The sequence below is a fragment of the Macrotis lagotis genome, chromosome 1 (genome assembly GCF_037893015.1).
Source record: "Macrotis lagotis isolate mMagLag1 chromosome 1, bilby.v1.9.chrom.fasta, whole genome shotgun sequence".
In the NCBI taxonomy this organism is placed as follows: Eukaryota; Metazoa; Chordata; class Mammalia; order Peramelemorphia; family Peramelidae; genus Macrotis; species Macrotis lagotis.
In genome coordinates this window covers 357,975,429-357,998,378 of record NC_133658.1, presented here as the reverse complement: position 1 = coordinate 357,998,378, position 22,950 = coordinate 357,975,429, and the positions used below count along the sequence as shown (strand labels likewise).

The 22,950-nt window shown below is 37.2% G+C and overlaps 1 protein-coding gene across 1 annotated transcript; it reads right to left on the bottom strand.

The window, feature by feature from the left end:
- Positions 1 to 1,549: 1,549 nt before the first annotated feature.
- On the bottom strand, positions 1,550 to 18,796 carry EIF2S2 (eukaryotic translation initiation factor 2 subunit beta). The gene is made up of 9 exons (XM_074212133.1): positions 18,592 to 18,796; positions 14,092 to 14,269; positions 12,879 to 12,982; positions 9,147 to 9,282; positions 6,238 to 6,338; positions 5,428 to 5,576; positions 4,753 to 4,809; positions 2,689 to 2,774; positions 1,550 to 2,026 (listed from the first exon to the last, which is right to left on the bottom strand). Exons 1-9 carry the CDS (start codon positions 18,604 to 18,606, stop codon positions 1,851 to 1,853), a joined length of 1,002 nt encoding a protein of 333 aa, XP_074068234.1. The 5' UTR covers positions 18,607 to 18,796; the 3' UTR covers positions 1,550 to 1,850.
- Between the last annotated feature and the right edge of the window lie 4,154 nt (positions 18,797 to 22,950).

Sequence of the window (22,950 nt, the reverse complement as noted above, 5' to 3'; positions counted from 1 at the left end):
GAAGGCAGCTAGAGACCTTTTTCAGACTTCTTGACCCTTTTAGAAATACAGGGAAGTATACTAAACAAAACAAGACCAAAAATTCCCCCCAAAACTCAAACAACACAGTCCTAGGTGTTACACAAGAGGCACTGATCCTGGCTTTATTCACTCAAAGTTACATCCAACATTTGTTACAGTTCTTTCTTCAAATTCCAAAATGCTTTTTAGAATCTCAAATCTGGATTCAAATTGTTGCTTTCAAATTGTAATCAAGAATTCAAATAAAAAAATGACTTGCCAATAAAACTGGAAACTGTTAGTGCAGGTACAAAAAAAGTAAAATCCAAATAGAAATTTGAGTTCAAAAATAATTTTAGTCAGCAATTGTCACCTTGGGTTATCTTACCTTGGGTCTAGACACCATGGTTATGTCAATAACAAATCATCCACCCATTAACTCTTAATCAAGTTTGCTTTGCTCTTGACTTGTACTTTAAAATTAAGGGTCACAGTGATTTAAAATTAACATAGCTAAGTCATTTGGATGCCAACACAGCCTCATATAGAATATGTGCTCAGTATCTTTCTTAGGTGGGTTTCTAAGACTCCAGGTCCTACCAAAGTAGAGAAAGTTGGGAGTGTGCCCTTTTTCTAAATTAGCTTGTGTCACACTGATATTAATGTTACTAGTGAGAACAGATACACATAGGCTATATTTCAACTGTTCCTCTTGGTTCCTAGAGGTAGAACAATCACTTTATAATCAAATCCACTCAAGGTGTCATGGCACATTCATTTTCTACTGCTAGAAACCTGGAATACTAGTTATTGGCTTGCTGGTCTCTCTCCTTTGATGGGCAGTCTGCTCTCCAAGTATCCAAAACCAATTGTTTGAGACACAGACTACAAGCTGGGGGGGTGGGGTGGGTGGGTTTAAATGCTTTCTCTTAACACTGCCATTCAGACACTGTTCACATACCATCACTTTCACATTGATCTAGTGTCCCAGGGATGCCACATTGAGTTTTAGAGTTAAAGTAGTTTAGCAAAAAAGTTCAATATTGCGAAGACATCCCCGAGTTGCACAGAAGAGAGAACTCTTGAGCAGTCAGGGTAGTAACCAGCTTATTCTTCCATTTTTCACATAATCAGTTAAGAGGACACATGCATGAGGTGGAAGTGAGGTAGAAAGTAAACAATTCTCACATCTTAAAAGATAGTTCAAATCAGTATGATTATCCCACAAAAATGGGGAATGTTCTGCTAAGTAAATAGCTCCTCCTGGATTTCATACTACTCCCATCCCTTTAATGTACTTCTTTGCCCATGTGAATCAGTGCTTCTCTTACTACGTTTCTCATGAGGAGCTGAGGAGCTGCATCTGTCTAAGTATATTATGTCAAAGCTCCAGTCCTCAACACTAGGAATGTACAGAAATTTAGTCAGAGTCTGCACATGGTCACAGTAAAATTGTTTTCATTGCATTTGTCAGTTACGGTTGTTTTTTGTTTACATATATATATATATTTATAAAAAGGAAACTGAAGGACAAGCCAGCATGAAAGAGTCGCTGTTAGAATAACTTTAATTTATCTTGCATTTTACAGAAGTCTAGGAACGGTTTTTAAAAAGCACCTCCTCCTTTCCCCATCATGTATCTCTGACAGTTGTTAAAATATTCAATGAGCATGTGAACAGCTTGAGGATCTGTATCTTGCAAGGATTTCACAGGCCAACCAACCCAATGCCAATTGAGAACTTGGCAGTTTTTATATCTTGCTTTTAATACAATGGTAAATCCACTCTGATTGTAAACCTGTTCAGCCACATCTCCAAACATTTTGCAAAATCCAGCTTCGATTAGCAAATTAGTTAGCTTTGGCACGGAGCTGTGCTCTCTTGCCTGTGACGGCCTGGAACCCAGTTTTGATGCTGGCGACGGAGCAGCGAGAATGGCAGGTCTCACACTGTAAGAAATAGAGTCGTGTATCCTTCTGCAGGATTGTATCTGGTGACCGACATGTATGGCAGGTGACATACTCCTCTGTGGAAAAGCAACAGTGTCAATACAGTACTGCTCATAAAAACATAAGCAAAATGACTTGTGCTTTAAGTCAAGTATGCAAGCATACTCGGGTAATTTATAAACTACTACTATACAGCCACAAAACAGCCAAGACTGTGGTCAAGCACCAGAAAACAAAATCTGTCTCTTCTCAAGTTCTGATCATTTGGGCATCAAAAAAAGTTGTTGAAAACAAGTCAGACCTGTCCAAAAGGTTTAATGGCCATGACCCCCAGAGATAACTTCTCCAGATGCCAATTACCATCTGTAAAGAGTTCATACTGTTTCTGGCCAAGTGGAGCAACTATCATTTGACACTTTATTTAATCTGGTAGAAATGACAAAGAAGAAGTCACTATATACTTTATTATTTAAGTGGATTTTTAGGAAGACAGTTAAATCAGTCAAGTCACATTACAATAATGGAAAGCTTATTTTGGTCCCAGGAACCAAGAGTAGCTTTTGATTATTATTAAAGATAATAATAATCAGGTCTGCATTCTTTCCAGTATAGACATATGCTACTGTAAGGCCATAGGAGTGACAATCCATTAAATACCTGTTTCCCATGGTCCCAAATCTTAGCTCCATTCTAGCACTATGTCTTATGAGATAAAGTACAAAAATCAAACTCTACTTACTGATATATCTTCTCAAAACATTTTCTATCTGTTTCTGTTGGAATCTTCCTTTGATTACAAGTTGGTTATTACCATCTATGGAACCACTATTAAGGAAAATAAAAAATTCATTAGGGAAAACAAGATAGAGACAACTGAATCACTAACATAGTATATCTGAGAGTTAAATGAACATATGGTTTCATTCATGCTAGGAGGGAAGCAATTCTGATTGAAAAGAGAGACCATCTAGACCAGAAGACCAAGGTTTAGGACCAGCATTACCACTTCCTGTGACCTCAGGCAATTTCTTAACATTGCCATTCAGACACTGTTCACACACCATCACTTTCACATTGCTCTAGTGTCCCTGGGATGCTGAGTTCTAGTCTCCTAATTTCCTCGTTAGGAAAATCAAGTTGGTAAAACTTGCATTGACTACTTCAGAGGTAAGTGCAGGAAAGAAATGAGAATGTTGGAAATTCTAAAGTAAGTCCATCTCATTTCAACCAGATAAGATTTTTTGGTAACTGGTAACTTTACTGGTATCAAATTTAAAACAACCTTTGGGAATAGCAGCATTTCATTAAGAGAATGAAAGGAGGGCTTCTATTGCATTAAGATGATCCTCCCTGGAGATTCACTGGCTGGGCATGAAGAAGACTGCATAGGAAGAGTAGACAAGCTGCAGGTTACATTTACTCTTAGTAGTCACATCAACTATCCATTAAGTTATCATACCCTCATTATCCACAAACATTTATTAGGTTTTAATGTTTGTGAAGGATAATGCTAAGCATTCCAGAAAGCACAAAGATGCCTAACACTAGTCACAAGGGGTTCTACAGCAGCTGAAATAGCCTTTTTCACTGTCATCCTTCCAATGAATCATTTCCTTGTAAAGTTTAATGGTGGTCTCATTCTGATGGCCATTCCCCATACTTTATAGAAGTAAGGGACTATGGGTGTGGAAGACTGCACAGAATAAGCTTTGACAGTTAGATGGCACAGTGTATAGAGCACTGGTCCTGGAGTCAGGGGAACCTGAGTTCAAATTTGACTCAAATACTTAATGACTGCCTAACTGTGTGATCTTGGGCAAGCCATTCTTAACTTCATTGCCTTAAAATAAAACTTTTAAAAAAGCTTTAAAAAAAATAAGTTTTCTTTGTATTGGTTAGTTTTGATGAATTCCCCTCCCACTTCTTGATGTTTTTGTTAAAAGGAAATGTGGGTGATATTAAAAATAGAAAATAGAATAGAAAATATTTAAAAATTCTACAGAAGCTCCTTCAAGGATAACTTCTATGTAAGTTTGCTATTCTATCTACCCCCCCCCACTTCAAAGGCTAAGACTGACTGCTTTTCTTGGATGTTTTTGCCTGTTCAAATCCTGCTTACAATGATCCTCAAGAGAACAGAAACAAGGGGTGGCTAGGTGGCACAGTGGATAGAGCACTGGCCTTGGAGTCAGGAGTACCTGAGTTCAAATCCAGCCTCAGACACTTAATAATTACCTAGCTGTGTGGCCTTGGGCAAGTCACAACCCCATTGCCCTGAAAAATCTAAAAAACAAACAAAAAAAAGAGAACAGAAACCTTGCTAGCACCAAATGATGAAATGATGCAAAGCTGAATCTGTACTTATAATAAAACTTATTTTTTTTTGTCAGCAGATGCTTCAATATGACTAAACATTTTAGCCCTGCTTTTCTCAGATGGATTAAGCCATGTCTAACTTTTCAAGTAGAAATTTAAAAGCAGCTGAAGAGTTTAAGAGGAAGAAGTAAGCTATATCTAACTATCTGACCAGAAGGGACAACCCAAATGTAATTAATTTCTAATGCTATGCACTTGGGACTCCACATCAAGATCATTTAAAACTTTTTTTAAAAGGGGCTCTCTTCAAATGATGCATTTTTTTCACATTGGTTAGATTTGCATTTAATAGCCATACTGTTCATAACATTTCACAAATCTCAGATAATTCACCAGTGTTTTAAGTTTTTAAAGTCAAATGAAGTTCTAAATAAACTTTTTAAATCATCCATAAATATGAACTAATAAAACAAAAATGTTCATTTACCTTGTACCCAATTCAGCCAATAAAAATGCCAGGAGATGTTTGGGTTGACGATGTAATCTAAAAAAGAAAATACTCTATTCAACATTTACATTCGAAAAAAATTACAACTTATCCATACTTATCTACCCCAAATATTCTGTCTATAAAAAATACAAATACTATATATTTTTAAATATTCTGTGGTCTTATTAATTAGACCCCAATTGTTATTAGGAAGTAACATTTGCAACTAGTCTAATTTAAAAGTCAAACTTATTAGAAATATTAATGGAGTCAGTTGGTGATCATAGGTAAAGTCACAAGAGAAACTATATCTAGATATAAGAACTCAGCTAGGGATGGGGAACCAGGGAGAAACCAGAGCAACAAAAATACTAACATTTGTTGACTACTGAGCAAAATGGAGAAAAGTCTAAAAAAAGTTCAATATTCATAAAGTAGTAATTAGGCCTAGTTGACAAAAGTTAACTTTCTAAGTTTAAGTAATCTTTTTTTAACTTCCATGACAGAAAAAGCACCAGGTTTATGGAAAAGAGACCATCTGTAAGACAACATCTACCTTTCCAACTCTACCATTATAGTTTATATCAGAAATTTCTTCAGAAAAAACATTTTCAATCCTATTTAAGCTATCACAAATTCAAGAGTATAAGTGAAAGGACTGTTTGTACGTACAGTTTACAGATATCTGTGAAGTTGACAAAAGAAGTTTTCTTGGTTCCTACTCTAACGACCTGTGGAGGCTTCATGACAAATTTTCTTTTTTCTCCAGCAACCATATCTGGATTCTTTTCCCGCATTATGTTGAATACTCGATTCAGCAACTATAAAGACAACAGGCAATTAGTGTACACATTTAATAAAAGTTAAATTTATATTCTTTAGTCCCAGTGACCAGAGGTGACATTTAACAGCTTCCCATGTACAGAATATTGAGTACTGAATGCTACAAGATTCATTTGGGAGTATAAAAGTCACCAAAATCTCCATTTAACTTTACTAAGAGTTTTTCAGTTTTAAATGTGAATATATATATATACATGCCCTTAGGTGCTAACAAGGAATGAAAACTCTCCATTAATTCAGCTATTTCAAGAAATTTCTAACAGACTAAGAATGATAGAGCTTGAAAATAAAATTCTTATCTGTCAGACACCTAACTACTCACCTGCCCCATCTCTCTAATTAGAATAACTCAGAAGACAAAATAAATCCCAGTGGGAACTAGTCTTCAAGTCCTCCTAACAAACTCCCAATGTAGACATGCCAATAAGAATCTGACTTAATGTGGTATAGTCATTTTTCTGAAGCACTAGTAATGAAAAAATGTTGGGATTCTGAAGTTCATAATGCACTCAAAGAGGTACAAGTATTGGCAATGGAAAGGCTGAACATGGCTGCCTAATGAAGCAGCATTTGGGTATTTTGTTTTTATAGCTAAGTAACAGATTTTCAGGCATTTTTTCACAGAAAGGAATATTTTACCTCATCGTAAGTATAATCTCTTTCTGAGCCTGCCCATGCAGGGCCAGTCTGATTGCTGAAGGAGATTCCATCATCCTTTTTGCTATCTTCATCTTCTAAAGCTTGAGATAAAAAAAAATAATAATTCCTAAGGAAATTAAAGACTCTTAATACTAATTTTTTCCCCACTGTAATTTCATTCACATATTAAGGCAGCTTAAAATAACTACTACATACCTTTTTTAAAAACATAAACTGAAATATAACTTCTGTTTACATAGTGCTGAGGTTGAGCACTCCACATACATCAATATATCCAATCCTCAGAACAATCCTTAAGGTAAATGTCAATGCAGAGATACCTTATATAGTAATGATTAATCAATGTCCATGATACACTAAAATCAAATTCCATTCTATGTTACTTAGTCCATTTGCAACAAAGTGCTTCCTTAACAAACTGTACCCTGCCTTTGAAATGCTGTTCCAACTAATTCCAAGTTTTCCTAAAAGCAGTTATAGATTACATGACTGTGTCCCAAGATGATAACTGTGAAACTTAAGGCTCAAAGAGGTCAAGTCCCTCACTTGAGTTCACACATAGTTATTGTGGACTGAGGGGATTGAGGACACAAAATTCATGCTAGGCCAGATGTGAGGGAATTGAGATACCTGTCAAGAGGGTAAGGGCAATAGATGAAATACCAATTTTATACTATTAAATATTCCCCAGACCAGGAGCAAATGGTCAGAAGGGGACAAAGTCAGAAAGGAGTATCACAGAACATCTGAAAAATGGCAAAGAGGCAGATAAAGAATTATTTCTGTGAGCAAAATCAAATGCATAAAGTTTTGGATATAAAACGTTTTCACAAAGAACTTGAAAATATCAGAAACAGTGTAGGTAAACATGACATAGAGATATTCCTTTCCAAATACAACAGATAAACCTGATGTTGACTAGAAATTAGTCTCTAGGCTCTATTTTATTGCCCTTTGTTCATTCAACTATTTTGTGATACAGCCAATTCTCACTTTACCCTATGTGGACCATTCTGCAGATCTATCTATCCTCTCCCTTCTGGGCTCAGGTCAGTCAGTTCAGGGTCCTATACCCTATCCACATGGGAATTAGAATACTACAAATATATGTAAAGTGAGACCTGTCTATACTAAAAAGTGCTTCACATTAGTTTTCTTTATGAAAAATTAATCTTTTTTAAATTTCTTATGTATCTATATGGTAAATTTGAGAATGTTTTCCTTTCATTCTTAAGGCACAGTAAAATTGGCTGAAAGAAATGGAGCATGGAGGCTCAAAGAGGTTGAGGATCCTTGCATTATACTATGCTGCTTCAGGGTGGCTAGGTGGTGCAGTGGATAGAGTACTGGCCCTGGAGTCAGGAGTACCTGAGTTCAAATCCAGCCTCAGACACTTTTAGTAATTACCTAGCTGTGTGGCCTTGAGTAAGCCACTTAACCCCATTGCCTTGCAAAAACCTAAAACAAACAAAAAAAAGCAAGAAATCAAAATATACTATACTGCTTCTTTATAACAGCCAAAGTAAAACAAATACTTCCATGCTTTCTCATATGTAAATATACTTCAGAGGATCAGATCATATCAAATGCATATGTAAACACGTCCACAAAATATACGTAAACTCTCAGAAAAAGACAAAAAAAATGAAGTTATCAATTGGGGAATGGCTTAGCATACTGTGGTATATGTATATCATGGAACACTATTGTTCTATTAGAAACCAGAAGGGATGGGAATTCAGGGAAGCCTGGAGGGATATGTACGAACTGATGCTGAGTAAGATGAACAGAACCAGAAAAACACTGTACACCCTAACAGCAACATGGGGGCAATGATCAACCTTGATAGACTAGCTCATTCCAAAAGTGCAACAATCAGGGACAATTTTGGGCTGTCTGCAATCTGTATCCAGATAAAAAACTGTGGAGGTTTGAACAAAGTTCAAGGAATATTCCCTTTAATTTAGGGGGGAAAAAAACCCCTGATATCTTATTGTTTGATCTTGTTATCTTATACTTTTTATTTCTTCCTTAAGGATATGATCTCTCTCTCTTCACATTCAATTTGGATCAATGTACAACATGGAAACAATGTAAAGACTGGCAAATTAAATTGCCTTCTGGGGGCGGGGGTGGGAAGTAAGAGTGGGGGAAAAATTGTAAAACTCAAAATAAATAAAATCTTTAATTAAAAAAATAAAAACATTCTCAGGGATTTAGACATTCTAAAAAAAAAACAAAGTGACAGTAATGATAAATGATTTGGTAAAAATTGTTGTGACTATAATGTCTAGTCAAAACATGGAGCTTTTCTAACCACCATTGACTTTAAAGCAATAAAAAGCAATCTAAAAAAAAAAAAAAAAAAAAAAAAGAAATGAAGTTAATACCTTATTCAACTTCACATAAAAATATAAAAATAAATCCTGAAGTACTTCACCTATGGAATATTGGTCACTTAAGAAATGAGCAACCTAGCATTTAAAATATACACCAGATTATAATAGAATGTGATATGTGGTATGAAAAGAAAATTCTAATAGAAACGTTAGGACAAAGTTTAACTGATTTTTTTCATTGTTTGGCCAAGGCCTTCATCAACAATGCAAAGTAATAGTGGTATTAAGTTTGTAGAAAAGCATTCAAATTGTTTGAGTGCTTGAGAAGTAATATTATAATTGACCCTACCATTCAGACATAACTAGTAACACCCAAATCTCACTTTAGAGAAAACCAGCAATTTATTCCCCCACCATACCACTTCAAATTGCTCTTTTCTTCCTGTTCCTTTGCTTTCCTGTAACCACCTTGGGATAGAGGGGCTAATGAACAGAGAACTGCTTTAAAAGGGATCGACAGATAGGGGTTAATAGTCTAAATAACTCTACCTTCATCTTTTTCCAGAATTTCATCCTCATCTGGGAACTTGACATTTTTCTTTTTCTTCTTTTTATTGCCAAGCATTATATCAAGGTCATCTTCTGGTTCTGCTGGTTCTTGTACATCACTTTCAATCTTTAGGTCCTAAAAAATTCCAATACACACACATACACATATATATATAAAATTTGTAAATATCTATCTATCTATCTATATCTATCTCTATATCAAGGTCATTTACAATGTTTAGTGAGACTATACTAAAAGAGTATATAACTAGATCGTCGTCTATCTGGCTTGCATGATTTGAGGGAAAAAGAAAATTTCAATATAAAGATAATTATTAATTACCTCTTCCCAGTTTAACAGTGAGTGTTGGTCCAGTTAAAATATCACCTCCTTCCACAAAGTCTTCTCCCCAAATTGTCCAGCTAGAAGTAATTTTTTCCTTCTCAAAATTCCTATGCAATTTGTTTGTACTTTAAAATTTTACTTTGCATTAGATATTTATATATTTCTTATCCTCCTACTATAAAGGATAGGTAAGCTAGCAATCTTGACTCATTCAGGAATCCTCCACAGAACCTACTGAGATAAAGTACATACTCATATTTGTTGAAGGCATGAATTTTAGAAAGTGGACCATAGTTATAAATCAAAAAACCCTTATTAAAATGCCTACGTCCAGTGGCAAAATCATGACTATTGGAACACAAATTAAATTTTCAGTTTAGGGTCACTTTGCTTCATTCCTCTTTCCATGTTCAGTTTTTCTAAATCTTATACTGGAGAGATATAATTTTATATTGGATAGCTTTTCTTATTCCTCCCCCCATCCCCTTTAAAAAAAATTCTGTTAGAAGAGATGCATCTCTGGGAGGAGGTAGGGGAAGGATAAAAGGGGAATATGCAGGTGATGTATAAACAAGATATTGATTGATATCAGTTCAAGACCTATATTTATAAGCTATGATATAAAGGTAGGAAACTGAGTAGAAAGTTATGATAAAAGAAAAACAGGGCAATTAAAGAGAAATAAATTAAAGTCAGGAAAATCAGAGGTAGTTTATTCTTTTAATGTCTTTTGGAAACATGAAAATATAACTCAAAGTTTTCTTCCCACAAAAAGAAAAGTTTGAAACTGAGTAAATAGTTATATTACTTATAAAAGTAATTACTTACATTCCTTATAAGGTCATGACTTGATAAAGTCGTGAAACCCTAACTCTAGATCTGAAAATCATGAAATACTGATGGGACACAGAGATCTAATCACAACTTCTGCTCACCAGTTTTCCTGGATCACTTTCCAGTCTAGCTCCCTGTTCCTACCAATCCCAGAAGCCTAAGACTAATAAAGCACTTGTAGTAGCCTTGGCAACTTTAATTTCAGAGGTGTATTATCTGCAAAGATAAAAATGTCAGTGAAAAAGTAAATATATATTAATAATTGAACATGACTTGAAACTACTTAATATGGAGCAGCTAAGTGACAGGCTGGACAGAGCACTAGCTCGGGGGGTCAGGAGGACCTCCAAGGATCCAGCCTCACATACCTCCTAGCTGTGTGACCCTGGGCAAGTCATTTAATCCCAATTGCCTTCCCCATTCCCCATCCCCCCCCCCCAAAAAAAGAAAGAAAAGAAACTGTTTAAAACTACACACCACTCTCAGGATCAAGTTTGGTCATCCCTGATTTATCTGTTCATGGCACTGGCTAAATACCATAAACACTCTGAGATAAGAACCTGATCTTTAAAGAAGTTACTGCTCATTAATAATAGATTTAACAACAGCAGTGTGACCTTTTATTCCTATACTAGTTTTAAGACCAGAAGACTTTGATTCATTTATCCTACTTATTGAAGATATTAGCTTCTAAATTATAGCCCAAGTGGAGGGAAGGCATAGATCAGAGGAAAGGAGAAAAGATAGAGGAGGGTTGGTAGTAGTAAAAAGAATCATTTGCAAGATTTTGGAACTTCTGATTAACCTTCCCACAAATCAGTCTAAATGTCTCCATAAAAAGTCTTCAATTGTCTAAAAAATTCAGCTCAAGAGAAAATATAATCCTTACTCTTTATTGGGGGGGGGAAGAAAGCCACACCAAGATACCTAGAGTCTCAATATAAATTAACTCAGAAACTCAAATTCATATTTAGGTCAGTGATGTGTGGTAGAAGAAATAGCCTAAGGCTATACACTTTAGACTAGTTTCTACTTAAGAGATAATGAAACCAGCCTCAAGACTGCTGACTCAGCAGAATTAAATTTGGTCATTTATACAACTTCCTGGTGGCCTAAGTACAAAAAGCTAGTATATGGATGGCTTAAGCAGCAGCTCTCCTTAGTCTGACAGAGAAGCATGGCCAATACAAAATATGTCTAAATGAATCAATATTTTATGAGTATCCTTTCCCTGCTATAACTAAATAACCGATTTTTGTTATTAACAGTCTACAAATGTCTCATTTTGAACCAGTCTTATAACTATCTACAACACTGTGACACTTGTAACACCTTCTTATACTAGTCTACCATGTAAAAAAAATTACCAAACATTTACCCTCAACTGAAACAGCTTAGTTTAAAAGTGGATGACAGCAGATACAGAGGAAACTAGAATTTTACTCATTGTCTTAAGCCTTTGAAGATTATTGTTTTCAGATGTTATGCAGGAAGTTTAAATTATCACACCCATTTATTCAACAAATACTTATATTATCACGATATGCCATAGCTTTCTTACTGTAAATAAAATTCTCTCTAAATTACCAAAATAAGGATAAAGCAGCAGTTTCTAAATTTAGTAAATAATAAATAACATGAATACAGGCAAGAGATATGCCATACCTAAATCTCTGTAAGAGAAGTCCCCTTTTGGAATATACAAAAGTCAACAGATTTTTTTTTTGAGGGGGGGGTGATGATACAAAGCAAGTATCAGATGAAAACTATTTACAAAGAAGAAACTGGAAGGGATTGTAAAATGAACCGTATATGGTGTCCAAAATCTGATTGTATTTCAAGGCTTTATGAGCCTGTTTAAGTTCTTTAATTGAGCTCTTTCTAAAGGGGGAAAGGAATTATAAAATGACAGTTTATGGTAGTTAAGTATCAACTTATAGTTGTTTTGTGGCTGACAAGTTAATTCAGACAGTTCACAAACCTTGATAAATCTAAGGTATTTACAAATCAACCAAAGGCTTTTAAATTTATCTTTAAGTAGGCGAATGGACCTGAGCTAGACCATTTTAGTTTGTTAACCCAAACACAAAACACCCCAAAATCAATCCTCACCAAAATTCTGCCGTCTGTGACAAGATTACCCAAAATTTCTTCAATATGTGAGAATTACATGAAATTATATTAAGAATATTTATCATCATAGCTATTCAAATATAGATGTCTTACCTGAAACAGATATTATACAGAAATACCTTAGTAAAAGTTCAAGTATATAGTAGTATAGCAATTTAAACGAGTATCTGCAAATCTGTTATAATGAAGTGGGCATCCTCAAATCACAACACCTTTAAGATGCTTTATATAAAACATTCTCAATAAACTGACCAAGAATAGTTATTGTTAGAAATTTGAAATACAGCTATCCTTTTTTTCATTTACCTATTACCTATTAATAGAAGACATGTGACCTATATCAGGGAACATCAGCAACTTGACCTCCAAAGGCCAAATTTTATCTTCAACAAGAGATAAGATGATATATGAATACTAACCTTTACACCTTCTTCAGCTTCATCAATATCAAATATCTTTTTTGTTTTTTTCTTCTTTTTCTTTTGATTGAAAAAGTTTAAGTCATCCAAGTCATCAGAAGCATCTGAAAAAGACAACCCAGAAATTACCAATCAGTGAACAGGCAACAGTGTTACTATTTTATCAAAGCACTGAGTAGGTAAATATTCCCTTAGTAAATCTGGGAACAGTTATGCCAAGTTGCAGTTAGAGTAACGATCAAAAGGTATCATAATTTGTTCAATCAAGGCAACCAAAAAAGGATGGGATAAGTAGCACCACTAGAATATTTCTGCTCTGTAGTGAATTTTCTCACTGAATGCCTTAGGAAAGAGAAATTTAAAGAACCCTTTCTTTTCCAAAACCAATGAAATAAAATCTTATATTAGCCCTTTCTCTAAATATTTTCAGATTTGTTGAGAAGCAAAAGTAATGATTTCCATTCTGTTTTTTCAGGGTTGATTGAATGTTGCTCCCACTTACAGATTATAGCTTCCATCCAAATTGGCCTATTTGTTGTTCATCTTTCTATTTCTTAGACTTAATCCTCACATTCTCTCTACCTCTAGATTTTCCTATCTTCAAGGATGAATTCCTATAGGAGGGACCTTTCTAATTTCCCCTGTTGTTAGTTCTTCCAGTACCCTCTTTGTCCAAATTTATCTAGTTTTTATTTTGCATCTATGTATCTGTGTACCTGGATTATAGGTTTTTTTCCCACCAATAAAAACTGGGAAAAATCTTTGTATTTTTGGTGTTTTGAACATTTAATAAATGTTCAGTGAAGTAAATTGAATTTTCCCAATTTTTTCTGCTCTCTATAGCCACTACTATAAAAAGAGAGGTAAGAGTTGCCAGATAATCTACAAACTGAAAAACCAGTCACCCAAGAAGTTAACTATATGTGATGTTTGACCAACTGTATGGCGCAACAATTTGTTGAAAGCAAATAAAAACAGACTCTTGGGGCAGCTAGGTGGTGTAGTGGATAAAGCACCGGCCTTGGAGTCAGGAGTACCTGGGTTCAAATCCAGTCTCAGACACTTAATAAAACCAGACTCTTAATGACTATTTTTGCAGGAACAGAACAATCAGGCTGGGAAATGCCATATGACATGACATCAACAAAATCCAAAAAATTAAAAAAGTATCAACTTTAAATTTACAATGATTTCTTTCATGGCCTTCTTTTACCTTTCTTTCTACCATCCTCTTCATCAGCTTCTACATCTTTGTCCTCTGTTGGCTCTGGTTCAGTTTCTTTTGTTTCTGAGGGTTGTGTTTCTTCTGTTTGTGCATCCCCTTCTTCATCCAGCATAAAAGGCTTCTTCTTCTTCTTCTTCTTTTTGCTCATAGTTGGATCGAAAATCATCTGTTTGCAAAAAGAAAAAAAAAAGATTATAACACTGAGTTCATTTTATGATTCAAATGAAAAGAAACCAAGCTTCAGTGATATCAACAGTTCTATAACATCTTAAAAGTATAAGAGAAATTGCAAGAATACATTTGAAATTGAGAGGCACTAAACACATGGTAAACAATATGGTGTCAGTCAAAGAATCTTTAATTTAAATTTTTTAAAAAAGTTCTGAGTTCTAGTCTTCACCCTCACTGTGTTATCATTTCCTCCTTTTTAACCCTACCTATTTCCTGGAGGTAAGTATTTTATTTTTTGAAGGCTATTTAATCAAAGTCCATTAGGGTAAAAAAAAATCAGGTACCAAAAAAATCCTATTCTGATGCCTTACTGTGGCATGAAAATGACCTATTCTCTTGACAGGTCCTACCAAACTGAAACTGCTTATGAGTTTGAGGCTGGTGTCAACTCACTATTCCAGATCAACCAGCTATGGTTAGCAAATAGATAAATCTAAAGCAACCTTCATCACCACAATGACCAGCAATTGGTGGTGGGGTGGGGAAGCATGCCAAGTAACTCAAACTCAAGAAATCAGTTAAGGTGCTTGAAGGGCTTAAATAATAAAGGAAATATACATATCTATGGAGTCAAGGATCATTTGAAATAATATTAAAAGCTAGTTAAAACAACAGTGATAGAATGATTTCCTTTAATGAAATCAACTCTAAAAATTAACCTGCTTCTACATTTGCATTCTTTATAAGTTAACAATGTTTTGATCTTTATAATTAAGGTCAGACTACTCTTTCTTCACTTTCTAAGTTTTACAACTACTTTTTAACAATGTCAGTGATATTATGAATTTACTATTTGCTGAAGGCAAGGAGATGTTTTAACAGCCCACTTCTTTTAAGAGTTCCCTTTAAATATTAGAAACTCTGAGGGTTATTCTTCCAAACCAGAAGAATAATTCCCTCTCATGGACACAAGAGACCCTTTATCTTTCTTTTTCAACTCAAAGGTTACAACTTCCTAGTCCATCTTCTGTTAATTTTTTTTAAAGCCCTGGATTTGCATTAATTCAGTGTGCCTCCACTCTCCCATGAAGTATTCTAAAATTCTAAAAAACCCTTTCAAAGTAAAGTTGACTTTAATTTCCTTTAATTTAAAAAAAACCCCACAAATCCAACATACATCACTTACTCCAAAAGGATTGTAAGCACAGTAAGAGAAGGATGCACAATGCATAGCTATACAAATCTGTTAGGAAATGTACTTCATTAATATGATAACTAGTATTTTCACATACATCAATTCATTTTAACTTAAATAGTATTGCATCAATGAAGCATAAAACCCTCTAGAATATTGCCTTTTCTTTGTTGCACAAGAGAGATTAAAAACAAGACAAGGAAAAAAATTATGTTAGGAATCCAAAACTAGTCAAATTCCCAATTTTCCACTGAAAAGAAATACTGTTTGCTTTACAGGAAGTGTTTAACAAAAAAGTTCTAAATTACTAAGAAATAATCTAATCATTTGCTTATCACTGCCTTGCAAGTTTCAGGGAGAAATCTTGAGCAATAATCAGTAAATTTAGTATATACTGACTGAACAATAGAATGTAAAAATAGCTCATATAAAGTTAAAATGATTAATTGCTTTTGTAAAATTCCAGCTCAAATTTATTGTTTTAAGCATTAAGAATAGTCACTGCATAAAAATGAAAAAATGAGGGCCACTACTTTTAAGACTATTAATTTTATTTTCATTTATCTGAAGTTTTCCTGAACAGGCAATTCAAAATTTAACTTGCCTATATAGTTCAAGTCTAATGTTACTATTAAAAAAAAAGACTGACTCAAATTTCTGTGTCTACCTTTAAAAAAAAAAGGCTTCTCTAAGTTTCACTTTATTACATTTATGTTTTGTCTTCTTGGAAATAATGTGAATTTAAAAACCTAACATTTATTGAATATTGATGTTACTTTCCATCTTGTTTAAAAAAAAACCTAAACAAAACAATTTGAACTTTACTAGGAAAGAAAGCAAAGGACAAATGAAATTCAAAGCTACAACATTCCATCCTCAAAAGAAAATGTACTTCTAAAAAAAAAAAATATCTACTCTGTGGTTAAACACCATAAGCAGTAAAGTTATGTTTTGGTTATTTAAGAACTAATACACATGGTAGTCATTTAAAGTCTCTTTTACAAAGTACTCCTGTCAGAGATCAACACACAACATTTGTTGTGACTGAAGACCTGAAACTATAGCATTATTGATGGGGCCCAGTTACAAAAAGTAATGGTTCTTCCTAATAAAAGTACACTGATGGCTAATCCTTGACATCTCTGGTTCTTCTGATACTTTTAGACCTCATATGAAATTCAAGTTAAGGCAAGAAAAGACCTTCTGAAGTTCCAATGAATGGATCCTCAATAGCTCTGTATATGTGGTATATTTTATATTCACTAACTTAAACCTGAGTCAAAAAATTTTTATTTGAAAAAGTTAGAATCTTTTCCTAAAAAAGATCCTTGTCAAATTTCAATCTCCTAAACCTAAGGTCTTCCATACACTTCTTATCTAATTTCATCTCTACTCTTTCCTCTGTGGATCTCCTTGATTTGGGGGAGGTAAAGGAACTGAACCTGTTAGCAATTTGGTATAGGGGAATAAATTTCCTCTATTAGTGCAAGCCAGCAGCACCTGCTCTCCAATCTACGGGGGGGGGGCGTGGGGACACTGAGATACTGAGATTAAGTGACTCGACCAGGGTCACAAACTCAGCACTTTTGAGAAAAGACTTAAGTCCAGATTTTCCCTTAGTCTGGTGTCTCAAGATGCCTCTAGGGACTCTAACCAAGCTTCAATCAATATAGAGAAACAATCACTTTGGGAACTCTTTTTGACCACTGAAATGTCCTTTCCATCCCTTTAAGAACCAGACCACAAGCAACTTCCCAAAGAGGCTGCCTTGGGATTTCTCCCCATCCAACTCCAAGTGAATTCTCCCTTCTCATAAGTCCCACAGCATTCTGCCAACAGTTTATAAAAAAGTCACTCTACCCCTTCTATGGCAATTACTTATGTGCATGTCTCATGTCTTCTACTAGATTACTGCTTTTTTTTCATTTTTAATATTCTTGAATTATCAATTACCTTTAGTCATTATAAAATAAAAAGAAGAGATGAGAAGAACCCAGAGCTAATCACTAGGGAACTGTAACACAATTAGCTTGCTGACCCACTCAAAAACATTGTCCTTCATTTTACAGGAAAACATGGTAGTAATGACAATAGTAGTAACCTGTAATAACTAATCTTAATACTTACATATCCCAAACATCACTGGGCTTTGCATAAAAAAAAGCATTCAATAAACTTTTGCAAATTCAGGTAGAAAACAATAATTTCATAAGAATTTGAACAGAATGCGTATCAGAATTAAATTTCAATTAGAACTTTTTAGTATCTTTCTAGTTCACAAACTGAGATTCTCCTTTACCTGGGAATGTGTCCCTAACACCATTTTTACTCTGACAGCAGTTTGACTTAAGGTAGGGACCTTTTAAAACTATGAAAACTCCAGGAAACCCAAACTCTTCATTTTTGCCCAACTTCTTCCTAAATCCTACCAGGTAATAAATTCCTTCGAGGACTGGGCCTGTCTTGTTTTTCATGTACTTCCCCAGCACCTAGTAGGAGCTTTAAAGTAATTCCAGCTCACAGCAGATACTTGGCCATGAGGCTGGGGACAATGGTTAATTCACCTGGAGGTCAGAGTACAAAGCCACATTCTTAGGGAAAGAGGAATCTTTAGGTCTGCGGGCCCACGTAATTTTGGAGGACTCCTCGTGGCAATTTTCTGGAAGTCTTCTCCTTAAACTGGAATGCCTTCCTCTGGCATCTCACGCCTGGCCTTCCCTCCCATCCCGGACTCTTCACCTCGCGCCGCCGCCGCGGCCCCCCAAACCCCTCCCGGCGGCAGCAGGGGCCAGGCAGGGCCCCCCAAATGGCCTCCCGATTGCCCCCGGGCCAGGCCGGGCCTGCCTTCCCGCCAGAGGCCTCGCTCGCACCACGGCCCTCGGCCCCGGGGCGTCCCCGAAGCTGTGAGCCCGGCCCCGGCTCCCCGGAGTGGGGGGCGGGAGGAGACTTACGGCTCTGGCCGGGGGGGAGGGAAGTCGGGCCTAGGCCCCGGCCGCCACCCGGCTGGCCCCGCGCTCGCTCTCACATGGCGGCCGCGGCTAGGCCGCAGGCCCAACCTCGCCCGCTGCCTTCAAGCCAAGGCGGCCGCCCCCGGGGCTCCGACGCCGGGGTCCGGCCCTCACCTCGTCCCCGGACATGGCTGCGGCTGGGGAGGATTCGGTGCTGAAGGAGAGTCGGTTGGCCCAGTCGCCGCTCCAGGCCCCGGTCCGGCAGCGCCGCTACGGTTGCTGCCGCTCCCAGAGCCGCACTCGCCTCTTGCATCAGCGAAAGGGGTGGGAGTTTCCCCTTCGACCTCCCGGTGCTCCAGTTGCGCCTGCGCCGAGCCCGCCCCCTACTACACGCGCGCGAGAAGCCAGGCTCTACCGCCGCTCTGCTTCCGTCTTCCTCCGGCGCGAGGCCGCGCTGGGCATGCCGGGAGTTGTAGTTTGCGCGCGGGGAGGGCGGTCTGCGTGGGCATGCGTTCTCCCAAGTGTCACTCCTAGGGAGGCAGGGACGGAAAGGGTGGGAAGGGGTTCGCGGACACGTGTTTGTGGGGCAGTTGGAGCCGCCCGTGGGCGCCGCCACGCGGGAACCCGGGGTTTGGGAGCTGCGAGTAGTTTTAGAGGTCGTGTAGGGGCCGCGTCCTCGTGGCGGCTCGGAGACGGGCGGCGCCGGAAGGGCGCGCTGCCAGCCCGAGGCCGAGGCGCGGCTGGCAGGAATCCAGGGGCAGCTCGCCCCCCGCCCCGGCTCCTGCAGCGTGGGCCCGGGGCCCTGGCGATGCCCCGGGGCTGCCCCCGTACCCGCAGGGTGGAACAAAGGAAGGCTCGGCGCGGGACCTGACAAGATGGAGGCTCCGGGAGGCGCTGGCCAGTGGCGAGGAACGGCGGGGAACCCGAGCTGCTCCGGCTTTTTTTCTTTTGTTCATCTTCGGTGCGGCCTCGGCCTGCCCAAGGTCACTCAGCTACAAAGGGTCAAGTGCCCGAGTCGGATTTGAACTCGCGCCCTCCCGACTCCAGGGCCACGGCTGCGCCTGGACACGTTTCATCATCCTCAGTTCACATTTTCTGCCCTACCCCCCGATTATGTGTAAAGATAATTTTCAACAGTCATTTTTTGGTAAAGTTTTCTCCCTCCCACCCTAGGATAGCAAAGTAATCCGATATAGATTATTCACGTACAATCGTACTAATACATACTTACACATTAGTCACACAGAAAGAAGAATCAGAAAAGGGGAAAAGGCACAAGCAAAAAAAAAAAACATTTAAAAAAGTGAAAATAGTTGATCAGCATTGAGATTCCACAGTTCTTTCTCTGGATGTGGATGGTATTTTCCATGGCAAGTCTTTTAGAATTGTCTTTGATCGCTGTGTTACTGAGAAGAGCTAAGTCTCTCAAAAATGATCAACCCACAATGTGAACAATGTTCTGGTTCTGTGCACTTCATTAAACATTAGTTCATGGAAGTCTTTCCAGGTTTTCCTGAAGTATGCCTGCTCATCTTTTCTTATTGAGCAATAATATTCCATTATATTCATATACCACAACCAATATTAGAAGGAAAATAATTTTTACAGCCAGTGTTTCTGATAAAGGCTTCATTTCTAAAATATAGAAAGAACTGGGTCAAATTTAAAAGAATACAAATCAATTGCTAATTGATAAATAATCAAAGGATGTGAACAGGCAGTTTTCAGATAAAGGAGTTAAAGCTGTCTATAGTCATATAAAAATTGCTTTAAGTAACCATTAATTTATGACAGCTCTTTTTGGGATGGCAAAGAGTTGAAAATGGAGATGTCCATCAATTTGGGAATGACAGAAAAAGTGGTGATACATGAATATAATGGAATATTATTGCTTGGTTCACATTTCTATAAGACATGAACTCTTATAAAGACAAAGCTCTTAACTCACAACTCAGAGAGTTGATATAATTACTGTCCTCATTTTGCAGTCCAGAAAACTAAGGCCTAGACAGAAAGTCAAATGAAATAGCCTGACAACCTGCCTAAGTTCCCAGGCTCTAGGAAATACTTTGAAGTAGCAATAATTTTGACCCTGCTTCAGGAGGGGGAGACCCAGCTGAGGTCCTGAGGTAACTGGAGTTTGTGATATGGATGGGACCTAGGTTGGGGCTCCTATGAGCTCCGGCATAGCTCATCAGCAAAGGTCAGTCTTAAGATTCCCTAAAGGGATTTCTCCATTACCCGAGGTCCTTGATTAACTACTCACTTGGAGGTGATGAGATACTAAACTTTCCACCAAAGTCGTCCTCTGGTACACAGCTATGGTCTGAATGTGACCCTAGTCTCTAGAAGGCAATGACATTTGAAAGCAAGCTTTGTCAGGTCCCACTGGAAAGGTCTTTGAGTACACCTTGGGTGTGGGTCTTCCAGGGATCATTTGACCTTTACCAAGACTCATCACCAGAAGGTTAGCATCAGGGTCAGTGCTCTTGTAGGGATTCTTGTCTTCCGGTGCTTGGAAGAGTCCGGGGAAGAGGTCAAGGAGTTACCCATTTGGAAGAGATTGGAGTTAGGCGTCCACTTTGGCAGGCTACATGTCAGACAGGTGGAGGAGCTTGGGGGGAAGAGGCTGAGATTGCTTTCTCTTAGTGAATTTACATTTCAGAAGAGGCGTTAGACTGGACAATAGGGAGAAAGTCAGAAGTACACAGAAAATGCCAGACAAGCATAGATAATAGTGCCATATTGCAAGAAAGGGTAACCAAGTATTTCCCTAATATTTCTCCTTCAACACACTGATTGTATTTTGACTTAAATCAAATTGGACCCTTACAGACTTCACCTTCTTCTTTGCATTTTGTTAATTCCCACTGTTAATTATTAATTCCTTATTAATTTATTCAATTCCTAAGCAAGGAAGGAAGGGAGAAAGGAAGAAATTATTCTTAAATTGTTCCAACCAGTCCTTTACTGAGATAGAGTTTCTGCTCAATCTTCTGGAAATACTGTTCTATCTAGGGGATCTTTTAGACAGAAAGGTCAATTACCCAGCTCTTGTGTCCACTGTCCTGTGAAGTCCTAATCCCAGCTTTGTCATTTATTATATCTTTGAGCAAGATATTTCACCTCTGTGAGCCTCAGTTTATTCATCTATAAATGGGACTAGAAGATCTCTTAACTCCCTTCCAGCTCTAGATACTTTGATATGATACTAGATATTTCTTCCTAGGATCTCTTGGCTATGGCAGTAAGAATGTCTCATTACTTAATCCCAGACTATACATAATAATTGGTCATAGTAATTCATTTTAGAGGAGATTCCCAGGTTTTTTCAAAACTCACAAATGGAGGACTGAGGTAGGCTAAACTTTCCCAGGTATCCCAGGAGATGGAAGCTCATTTAGACTAAACTAATAACAGCATCAACTTAAATAGTCACCTGTATTTTTATAACCTCTTTCATCTAGGAATCTCTCCACATCTCATAAACATTAATTAATGTTCTTCTCATACTGGTAGGGGAAGTCATTGTCATTTTCTTGTTTTATGGGCACAGAAGTTATCACAATGATGCAGCAAAGTACAATGTTCCAAAAGTCTTAATGCAATTCTCAACTTTAAGAACAAACATAAAAAAACCCATCATTTGAAAGTGTATTCACTTAAATTTCTTTTGCACTTAATTTAATTTTGTAAATTTTGAATGATAAATTTAAAATTTTAATTTTAATATGATTAAGACACCTTGTCATTATGAATTACCTTTGTGATACTTGCCAGATGATACTTTTTGAGATTAGCATCCTCTTGTTTGGTCACTTCAGTCGCCTGATTTATAGCCATTCAACTTTTTCTTGTGGATTCACATCAAATTCACTTGTATACATCAAAGTCTCCTTTTTAAAAAATGATCTTAAGGCTAGGATTACAAATGCAATCCTTTCAGTCATTGAATAATGCCTGCTGAAAGTTTTTACAAAGTTCAAAGAATAATAGCTCAAGGGAATGGTTATGTTAAATTTTTATGATCAACCTTTCAAATTTTTTTGTTTATTTGTAGCTTTTATGCTTCTAAAGTTATTAAAGCTGAAAATTACATTTAGACTTTTAAGACATGCTGTATAATGAGAATCCAGAAATGATCTCCTGAAACCTGATAACATGAGTTAAAGCTTGGAAAGGCAATAGATTGAAGACATGCGGTGAAGGGTCCAAGGAGTTTGGCTTTAATATTTGTGTCATGGGAAGCTATTGAGACTTTTGAGAGTAGTAATGTGCTCAGAAAGGTATGTTAGGAGAGTAATGGAACGTGAATAATGATATCACAGAGCCAGAAGGTCTCAGAGGTCATCCTCTAGACAGCATAGCCCTTAGGTAGTTACTAGTCTTAGCTAAACCAGCCCTTCCATACTCCCAAAATAGTTCACCCAAGTGTTAGAAATTTGATGGGGATGTTATTGTACTTTAAAGCTGGCTTCTTATCATTCTCTCTTTCCTTTGATTCTGGCTCTCCCTCTGTGGTCACCCAGAACA